The following is a 9,962-nucleotide window of genomic DNA, read 5'->3' as shown; positions in this document are numbered from 1 at the left end:
GTTAGAAAGGGGGTGCTGCCCAGGGCCAGTGACATGGAGGTTTCCAAGGTGGGGCTTTGAGCAGGAGGCTTTTGCTGAAGACAACCTGGTGTATCAGGGACTGCATTTCAGCAGAGGATGTTGGGGGAAGCCTACAAGAAGCTCCTGTTCGAGACCACAGAACAGAATGAACCAAGCCCACAGCCTAAACAGACTGAAACTAATAATGTGTGGGCGTGGCACAGTGCCCAAGTGTTGCTCCCCAAGAGGGCAGCCTGATGCTTCCTCTGAGAAGCCTTCAGCAATGCACAAGTGGATGGTGCTTGATGCCCCCTGACAATCCCCACCACTCTTTAGGGACCTAGAGACTAGGAGGCCTGGCAGAAATCCCCCATCCTTCACTTGGTTTCCTTCTGGCTAAGGCAGCTTGTCCTCTCACTCTTTACTTGCCCACTAGAATGTTCCCATAGCTAAAACCCAAGAGCCCACAGCATGAGTGCGTGTGTCTGCTTGAGCATGCTGTGTACAACTATGCATGTGTACTCAGGTGCGTAGATTGGTGTCTATGGTGTTAGCATCTACAGCAGTGGACCAGGGGTAAGTTTGGAACCTACAGGTACATACCCTGTCCTCAGCTTTGCTCACAGTGGATAATGGGGTCTTTATGTCTGGCCTGGAGAAAAACCAGGAGAAAATGGGTATAAAATGGGTATGAAGGGCCTAAGTGGAGGCTTTATCTGAGAGTCACCAGTCTGAATCCTGGCTGTTTCCTGAGTAAGAATGTGCATTCACCAAAATCCAAAGAATCAGATCAGGGCTTTCCACGGAGGTGGCATGGACTCCCTGGAGCACATGCAGAGCTTCTGATCAGGAGGCCTGAGTGTTGAGTTCTGTGCTCCACTTCAGTGTGGCCAAGCTGCAGGTGTGAGGACAGCAGGATGGCCCTGTGCATGTCACCTCTCACTGGTAACATTATAGAGATGTGGGGTTTGAAGTTTGTTTCTAAAGCTAAGACTTTCAGAAAAGGAAAAGCTGAAATAACATACATGTTGTGACTTATAAAAATAGAGGCTTATTTTATACATATGCAGATAGATGTTCAAATGAAGAATGTGTGTGAGTTTGCTGGTGCGGTTATCTTAACCTCTTTGTATCACTTTTCCCCAAAGATAAAAGATTTATCATTTAAACTCCATTTGTAGATGATACAGCCAAAACTAACATTTTGAAAATAAATGACTTTGTGCTGACTTTTTTCAAGTCAGAATCCTGCACTTTTATTCCAGGTTAGGGGCTCCAGGGCCCTTTGGGGCTCCCTGGCATTGACTGGCTGGGTGGCATCTGGCTCCTGCCTCCACCTTGAGGCCTGTGTGGTGGCCCCTAGTTCTGTGACCCCGCACTCTCTCCAGACCAGCAGCTCTGTCTTGCTCACTGCCACCCTATAAACCCCTGACAGTGAACAACCAAGAGGCAAGAACCTTCCAGCATGCTGCACAGGCACCGTAGGAAGGCTGTAGCATCTCTGCCTGTCTGGGCAGCAGCTCTCACTCCCACCTCCCCTGACTCCATTAAACTGCTCTCTTGACCTTACTCTAACTTCTCATTGAGGAACCCAAAACTCTTTACAAGGCACATGAAATAAGCTAGGTGTTCACACCATGCCTATCCCATTAGTGGGAGAATGAAGTGTCCCAGTGAGCTGGCATAGAGTGGTTCTCACGCCCCAGACTGCTCCTGATAAACCATCTCAAACCTTAGCGGCTTCAGTACTGGTTCTGAGGCCGGGCTCGAGGGAGGTGGATCACTTGAGCTTAGGAGTTCAGTACCAGCCTGAGACAGAATGAGACCCCATCTCTAAAAAGAATAGCTAGGCATTGTGGCAGGTGCCTATAGTCCCAGCTACTTGGGAGGCTGACACAAGAGGATCACTGGAGCCCAGGAGTTTGAGGTTGTTGTGAGCTGTGACACCACAGCACTCTACTGAGGGTGACAAAGCGAGATTCTGTCTCAAAAAAAAAAATTGATTCTGCACACAGCAGCAGTCCAGACAGAGCTCCCCAAGATAGGTCCTCTCTGCTCCCCGTAGGCATCAGCCAGGACCCTAAGACTGGGTTGGGGTCACATAGGCTCTGGCCAGACTCTCTCATGGCCTGTGTCTGGGTCCCAAGAAAGCCATCTGAAAGCTGAGCACCTGCCCTAACCAAGCTTTGAATGTCACTTGGTGTCCCTTCCACTGCATTCTGTGCATGAGAAGCCAGTCACTGAGGCCAGCCCACATTCAGGGCATGTGCAGTGAGGTGCCCACCTTTGGTGGCAAAGACACCAAGAAGCCACATGCCTGCTTTGATCATGTTGTCTGGCCTCTGTAACCACAGTCTTGGCTATGACACCTTAATGATGGATACCAACTGAAGGGGACTGCTGCAGACACTTGTCCAGGCCCTTGTACCAAGGAGGGGGTAGGGTGACTGAAATTACTCTGCAAGTGGCATTGCCTCTGGGCTTAGCATCCCAGAAGTCCTAAGATGTGTAATAATCATGTCAACACTTTTAAGGTTTTATTTATTTTCAGCTCCTCCTCCCCAGCAGCAAAAGCTCTGCAGCTTCTCTATAGGGCACACCACACCCTCCCAGCCGCTCAGGGGTGGGGACCCAGGCTGCCCTGAGCCTGTGTTCTCATCCAGAGATAAAATTCTGGGATTAACCAAACAGAACAAGAAGAAAAAGCCTAGTCTCCTTATTACAACGCAGAAAGAGGTGTTTAGCCCAGTGTAATTCTACAAGAAGCAGGATCCTATTAAGGAGGGAAGTTTGTTCAGGGCAGAGTACCAGGAAATCCTTTGACCGGAAGTGCTGCTAGATGGGGAAGTGCCTGAAGGAAGCAGAGCCAGCTGCAGGCCCCCCGCAGAGCCCTGTGTGTCTGGTCCCCCAGCTCCTTTCCAAAGCCAAGGAGAAGGGCTCATTGTGGCATCAATTAAAAACTTTAAGAAGGGAGATTTTAGTTTTTCTTATATAAAAACAGAATTCACCTCTCAGAGTGGTCATTCCTTCACTTGCCATGATAAGCAGGATTTTACAGCAGCCGTTCCTTTTTTCCTTCCTACCCCGAATCTCTACCATCTGAGGAGCAGAAGGTCACCAACAGGGGAAAAGGCCTCTGCTCTGGTTTTTTGGTGTTCTGTGTTGCTAGGGCAGCTCATCCAGGGCTGTTTGCTCTAACCAGCATGGCTTTATCACTGCAGAGTTATGAAGTGAAGAGTGTCCTCAGGAAGGAGGTGGGGTTGCTGAGTTGTTTTGTCCAGTCCTTCACCAGTCACCCAACAAACTGCATTGGATTGGAGGAAACAGAGCTGCTGAGTGCTGGAGGCACCTCTGCAGAACTGCAGTTGCCACAGGAGTGGTGAACTTTGCAGTGTGGCTGTAAGGGCGGTGGTGGTAATTTGGGGCCTAGTTATTTGTTAACTATGGACAAAGTGAACGTAGTTTATGATCTTGGATTAAATCTTAAGATTTTTCTGGGGTAAATGTTAATAAAATTATTTGTAAAGAATAAATCAAAATACTTCCTGTGCAGTTTTGGGGTTTTATTACCCTCTTGCAAATTTAAGAACATGTAGAATCTTATCAGAAAAAAAGTTGTTCAGTTGTTAAAGTATTTAAAATTTCACCGTGATTCATCATGTTTTTCTTGTAGTAATTGTTTTAACAGTCCCCCAAAGAATTCCTGGCAAAGCTCAAATATTTGTCCCACATTGTGATACCACAATCAATGTCAAGCATAAGCATTTTTGGGAAAATGTCCTGGGGAACTATGTCAGAGGTGAAACTGTTACCCATAATGTGCAGCACAGCTGTCCTGAGCAGAAAGACAGCTCACGCACCACACGCCTGTGTGATCAGGCTGGCTAAGTGTGCACAAAGGGCAAAGATTACAGACTCGAGTAGTCAGTTACCGTTTGCCTTGCTGGCAGAGATTTAAACCACAAATTAATTATCTTTGGACACTAAAGATTTTGTTTCCTTCCTTAAAGCAATATAAGCATGACAGGCCATGGTTAATTAATCACATAATATACAGGGAGCAGCGCAAGACCAAGACAAGGTGCCCACTGCCCAGTTTTCTTAGAAGGCAGACGGCTTTGTTTGGATTAAACCTTGAACATTACAATTTCTGGCAAGATCGCCAGTCTTTAGTTTTGCGATTCTTTTTCATCTACGTGACCATTTTGTACTTTTATTGTGCCCTTTGAAAATCTATTTGACGTGTTCTACAAGAGTGAGGAAAGTGAAAGCACAGTCCCATAGAAAGCCAAAGACAGTCTGAGACCTCCTCTCCCCGTACCCTTCAGACAGCCACCTAGTTAGGGAACTCCTTAGCTGCCCTCCGCAAGGCCCCCAAATAAGCCGAACTCTGGGCACTTTTGGGGGAGCACCATCTGCTGTAAAGCTACTAGCTTAACTGAACTCGGCCTGCTGCGCCGTCTGGGCAGAGGCAGCCCCGGCAGACCGGCCCCTCCTCTGGCAAGCTAGGCTTCCCAGAACCCACACCTGGCCACCTGGCCTCAGGTGCTCGCTGAGCGCCCACAGCCCCGCACCCTTCCCTAGCCGGGTCCTGCCTCCGCCGTCATGCGGGAGTCACTGTGAATACAGGAAGCAGGGGCGATTTTAAATGCTGCTTTATTCTTACAAATGCTGTAAAAATTAATATAAAAAAGTGAGCATGCTCAGTCTTTCCCTCTTACCTACAATACAAAGGGTTTGTCATAAGTCTTTTTTTTTTTTACAAAGGTACCTTAGCTGCATGAGTAGAAGATGTAGAAAAAGCTACCGTTACAAAAATAAGTTAAGGGACGATAAACACGCATAGCTTCTCTCGCAGTTCAGTGGCAGTGAGTCCAGGCTGCGGCTTCCTTTCGCTCACACGTTCCGAAGGAACCGCGGCGGAGCCCGCGGCCCATCGGCCTGAGGTATAGGTCGTTGGAGAGTCTGTCGCGCCCGCGCCGGGCGTTACCGGCAGTCGGAGGCCCCGGCGGCCGGCAGGAAGGGCGGACTGGGCAGCTGCTTGAAGAACTGCCGCAGGCCGGCCAGGTCCCGCGTGAGCTGCTCCACGCGCTGGTGCAGTTTCTCGTTCTCGGCCGACAGCTCCACTAGCTTCTGCTGCATCTCCTGGTTGCGCCGTTTGGCCTTGTCGCGGCTCTTGCGCACTGCGATGTTGTTGCGCTCCCGCCGCTGCCGGTACTCGGGGCTGCCGCGGTCCGGACCCCTCTTGCCTGTGCCTTTCTCCCGGGCGGGGCCGCGCGCGGGGGCCGGTCCGGGACTGCAGCGCGGCGGCTCCGGCGACGTGGGTGGTGTGGGTTGCCCAGCGGCCGCCAGGCTCACCACGGTCTGCGCGCACGCGGCCACTTGGGCCGGCAGCAGAGACCCGGGCGCGTCGCCGTCGCCCCAGTCGGGCTCACGCTTGAGCGGGCGCGGGGCTGCGGGGCTGGGGCCCGGTGGGCGCACGGGGCCGCCGGGCAGCAGCTCCAGGGTGCCTGCGCCGCCCGACTTGTGGTTGCTGTTGAAGAGGTCGGCGAAGAGTTCATCGTGGCACAGTTCCAGGGTGGGCACGGCGGCCATAGAGTCGATGTAGGCGCTAAAGTCGATGGCGCTCTCGTCGTCGTACATGGCGGGGGCTGGGGCCCCCGGCTCGCCCAGGGGCCCTGGCTCAGCCCCGCGGCCCGGCTTGCCCGCCCGGCCCAGCTCGTAGAAGGGCGCGGACTCCGCGGGCCAGGGAGCGCGGCCGTCCAGGCTGAAGAGCGCGGCGCTCATGGCGGCGTCGGGCCGGGCTCTGCGTCCAGTCGCGGCTGTCACCTCGCGGGGCCGGGCCCGCCGCCTTTTCTAGCCGGGTGACGCGCTCGCCCCGCCCCGGCTCCGGCTCCGCAGGGCGCCCCGGGGCAGCGGGGGAGGAGCAGGGGCGCCCTGGGAGCCGGGACCGCCCGCCAGCTCCGCGCCCTCCCCTGTGCCGCCGCCCCCGCCCCTGGGCCGCCAGGCCGCTGCTGGGAATGATCCTCCCTCTGCCCGCGCCCAGCCCTCTCGCCTTCCTGTTTGTGGGCTCGGGAGCCTCCGCTCCTGCTGAGCTGCAATCAAGAAGCAGGACTGGGCCGGCGCCGCCGTCGCGGGAGGGGGCCGGGTGCGGGGCCGCGCTCCAGCCGCAACCTGGTCGTGAGTGCCTGGCGTGCATTCTGGCTGGCGGTGGGGTCGCCGGCGCAAACCCGGACGTCCCAGGGAATCCGGGCGCGCCAGTTGCTCTCCTCTGTGTCCTGGCTGCCTCCAGCCCTCGGGGTCCATGTCCAGCAGCACGGCTGGAGCGCCCTGCCCGAGGGATCGCAGGACCTCGCAGTAGAGCGCCGGCCAGACGGCGGAGACGCGGGCACTATACTGAGCCTACATCGCCGGCCGCGCTCCCTCTGCGGCTGTGCCGCAGTGCCGCCTAGCGGCCGAGGCTCGCTGCTCTAGTCCTGCCCCAGCTGCCCTGGACCAGGACGTGCTGGCAACCCGCAGCTAGGGCCCTTTGCGGAGACAAACCAGATTATTGCGAGTAGCTGTCGGGGACAGATGGTCCTTGATTTACGTGGGTCGCATCCTGGCAAACCCTTTGTAAGCTGAAAATGTCTCAAGCCTGAAGTGTGCTTTCAACTTCGGATATTTTCAACTTAATGGATTTCAGGGAGCGCTGAATGTGTGTCGGTTTCGCGCCGTGGGAAAGTTTTGAGTTGTGAGCCCGGGCGTCCGCACTTCACGTTGTGAAGTGTATGAAAAGACTCAGGAGGGCTGGGCCTTCTAGCCTTCTAAATTTTCTGGCAATTTGGGGCCGGCAGTTGTGGTCAAATGGCTTGTTAAGTCTGTGCCACCGTTCACACGCTCCTCCACCTCACAGCTCTTCTTTCCTGGGCTTCTCCCCCAAGCCCCTCGCCCCTGGGTGTTGGGTCCCAGCAGCAACCGCACAGCAGTCTCACTCTGGCTCTGCAGTCAGTTCCCCGGAGACGCTGATGTTACAACTTGGGGTGCCAAATAGGTTTTCGAAAAGGACAGGCTTCCTTAGAATTACAACTGCCTTAGAATTACTCAGAGAGGGTATGTGATGTTGATGTCACGCCATTACTATAAAGAGTCAACCCCAGCAGTGCGTGTATCGTGGCTCGTGCACACTCAGAAGATGGGCTAGAACAGAGTTCTTCCCTTTTGCAGAAGAGGGAGAGATCACAGATCCAAAGGATAGATTTTTTGTGATATGTGCGGATAATTAAAGGTTTTTTCATTTTATTTTTATTTATTTTTAGAGACAGAGTCTCACTCAATCACCCTTGGTAGAGTGCTGTGCCATCACAGCTCACAGCAACTTCAGACTCTTGGGCTCAAGCAATCAATCCTCTTACCTCAGCCTCCCAAGTAGCTGAGACTATAGGCACCTGCCACAACGCCCTGCTATTTTTAGCAACGGGGGTCTTGCTCTGGCTCAGGCTGGTCTCAAAGCAGTGAACTCAAGCAATCTACCCACTTCAGCCTCCCAGAGTGCTAGGATTACAGACATGTTTTTTCTTTTCTTTTCTTTTCTTTCTCATTTTTATTTATTTTATTATTATTTTTGTAGAGACAGAGTTTCACTTTATCCCCCACAGTGGAGTGCAGTGGCGTCACACAGCTCACAGCAACCTCCAACTCCTGGGCTTAGGCAATTCCCTTGATAGGCATGTTTTTTTAATAATTAAAGTTTAGTATTTGTGACAGTTCTTTGTCATCATTTCCTGGCTATCTCTGTTTACTGCCCATATTTCAAGGCCCTTTCCTGACTCCACATTAGTTTATTCACAATAATTGCAAAGTTGTTCTAGCGATTTTTCACTGCTAAAGACATGTTTCAGGTCAATGTCTGCATGAGCCACCTCCACTTCTTCAGTGTTCTCAGCATCTGTCACAAAACAGAAGTCCCAGAGCACAGCAGGTGGAGTCTCCCTTCTTCCACGTCAACTAGAACATTCTTACACTGTGCACAGCTGAGTTGCTCCAGTGAAGTCAGCTGGTGTGAACTCTTTGGACATGGCAGTGTTTAAAGACCCAGGAGGCTGAAACATTAAGACATGCTCCAGTGCGGCTGTCAAGACCAGGCTCAGCCTGGCTGCCCTCGCTCATTCAGAGATGGAGTGACCATAATTCAGCTTGCTCTATCCCTGGAGATCATATTCAGACACTTCACAGGACACAAGAACAGTTCTCCAAATTAGAGTCTGAAAAAGTAAAAATGTGTTTAAGAGTAGTGCTGTTTAAATTTAAATATGAAATGAGGTTTCAAGAGGTGGGAAACTTTTGTTGACTGCAATGCCCTCATCAGGTTGTTGTTCTAAAATACCAGATTAGATATTTTTGTTTACCTTCTATCTTAGGCTAATTTCAACTTTGTGGCTTATTTTCCTGGGTTTTGTGTCACAGTGGTGAGGTTTATGTATGTTATGTTTGTATCTAAAAATAGAGACTTTTATGAATGAACCTTATTCCCAATATATGAGTTTGTGAAAGAGAAGACAAGACTGAAAGAATAAAACCACCAGTAGGTGTGCAGTAAACTCCCTCTTAACAGGGCTGGGACTCAAGCCACCAGCAGGTGACCCAATGGAAAAAAAAAAAAATCAAGGCTGGGCACCATGGTTCACACCTATAGTCTTAGCTCGCTGGGAGGCCAAGGCAGGAGGATCCCTTGAGGTCAGGAGTTAGACACCTGAGCAAGACCTAGTCTCTACAAAGGACAAAAGAAAAATTAGCTGAGTGTGGTGATGCATGCCTACAGTCTTTACAGTCCCTACAGTAGCTACTCAGCAGGCTGAGTTGGAGGATCACGAGCCCTGAAGTTTGAGACTGTAGTGAGCTATGATGATGCCATAGCACTCCAGCTGGAAGACAGAGACCCTGTCTCAAAAAAAAAAGAAAAAAAAAAAGCTACACTATCAAGGCTCTTGACAGAGAGCAGTGTTGTGTAAAACCCCTCATAGATGAAAAAGTGATTCAGAGGAGCCACAGAGTGAGCACGAAGACATTTAGTAATACTTCAATTGATCTACCTGGCTTGTATTTTCCTTTTTACATTTGCATAAGAGTGATAAATTATTGAAATTAATGTCTAAAAGAGATTAAGTTCTTTGAGTGCAAAATAGAATTGGGGGGGGCTGGGGCTGGATTTGAACCCACCACCTCTGGTATATGGGGCCAGTGCCCTACCCCTTTAGCCACAGGTGCTGCCCCACAAAATAGAAAATTAAGAAATATGAGTGGAGCAGTATCACCACAAATTGTGGAATAGGGAACTCTAGGGTTCATTCCTCCACAAATACTACTGGCAAAAGTTGTCAGAATCAATTTTTGCAGAACTCTGGAATCTTGCCACAGACGTACAACCACCAGGGGGAAAATATAATGAAGAAAGAAATCGCCACACTGCAATAAGAGAACATTGCCATTTTAAATTGCCCACTTGCTGTTTCCCATTTTCTAGATCGCTGATGGCCATGAAGATAGCACTATGAACTCCTTGTACAGGTTGCCAGAGAGAGCAACACAGACTCTGTTCTCAAAGAACTTTGGCTGTGCAAGTGGGCCTGACTAGGGTCTCTCTGAGGGACTAGACCAAGGGTGGCATTTGGGCATTTACTGAAAACTTGTAGGACAAATGTATGTACTGGCTGCAGCAGCCTGAGACAAGGAATAGAAAGACCAGAGTCTGGGAAGAAGAGTTTGGAAAAAGAGATACTTAGAGAATAAGGGCCTTTAAAAATCCTGTGTGTACCAAGGAATCAGGAAGGCCACAGGCAAGCCCAGGATTAGGCATGAGAAAGGACATGAGAAGAGGCTGGCATGGGAGCTTACACCTATAATTCTAACATTTTGGGAGGCCAAGGTGGGGGGCTCGCTTGAATTCAGGAGTTTGAGAGACCAGCCTGAGCAAGAGCAAGACC

At 51.0% G+C, this 9,962-nt stretch overlaps 2 protein-coding genes across 2 annotated transcripts in view; one reads left to right on the top strand and one right to left on the bottom strand.

Annotated features, from left to right (window-relative positions):
* Positions 1-3,430, top strand: part of SPIDR (scaffolding protein involved in DNA repair) — a 533,511-nt gene extending 530,081 nt beyond the window's left edge. Inside the window, 1 exon segment of the mRNA XM_023508281.1 lies at positions 3,222-3,430. Coding sequence (XP_023364049.1) covers positions 3,222-3,383 — 162 coding nt within the window. The 3' untranslated portion in view covers positions 3,384-3,430.
* A 1,208-nt stretch (positions 3,431-4,638) lies between these two features.
* On the bottom strand, positions 4,639-5,867 carry CEBPD (CCAAT/enhancer binding protein delta). The gene has a single exon (XM_012812979.1). The coding sequence runs from the start codon at positions 5,785-5,787 to the stop codon at positions 4,987-4,989; it is 801 nt and encodes a 266-aa protein (XP_012668433.1). The 5' UTR covers positions 5,788-5,867; the 3' UTR covers positions 4,639-4,986.
* Between the last annotated feature and the right edge of the window lie 4,095 nt (positions 5,868-9,962).

This window comes from Otolemur garnettii, unplaced genomic scaffold (genome assembly GCF_000181295.1).
Source record: "Otolemur garnettii isolate 467f Iridium unplaced genomic scaffold, OtoGar3 scaffold00237, whole genome shotgun sequence".
Lineage (NCBI taxonomy): Eukaryota > Metazoa > Chordata > Mammalia > Primates > Galagidae > Otolemur > Otolemur garnettii.
This window is presented reverse-complemented; position numbering and strand designations above follow the sequence as displayed.

Bases quoted from the DNA above. Each gene is read 5' to 3' on its own strand.
- CEBPD (XM_012812979.1), bottom strand. From the start codon at position 5,787: ATGAGCGCCGCGCTCTTCAGCCTGGACGGCCGCGCTCCCTGGCCCGCG.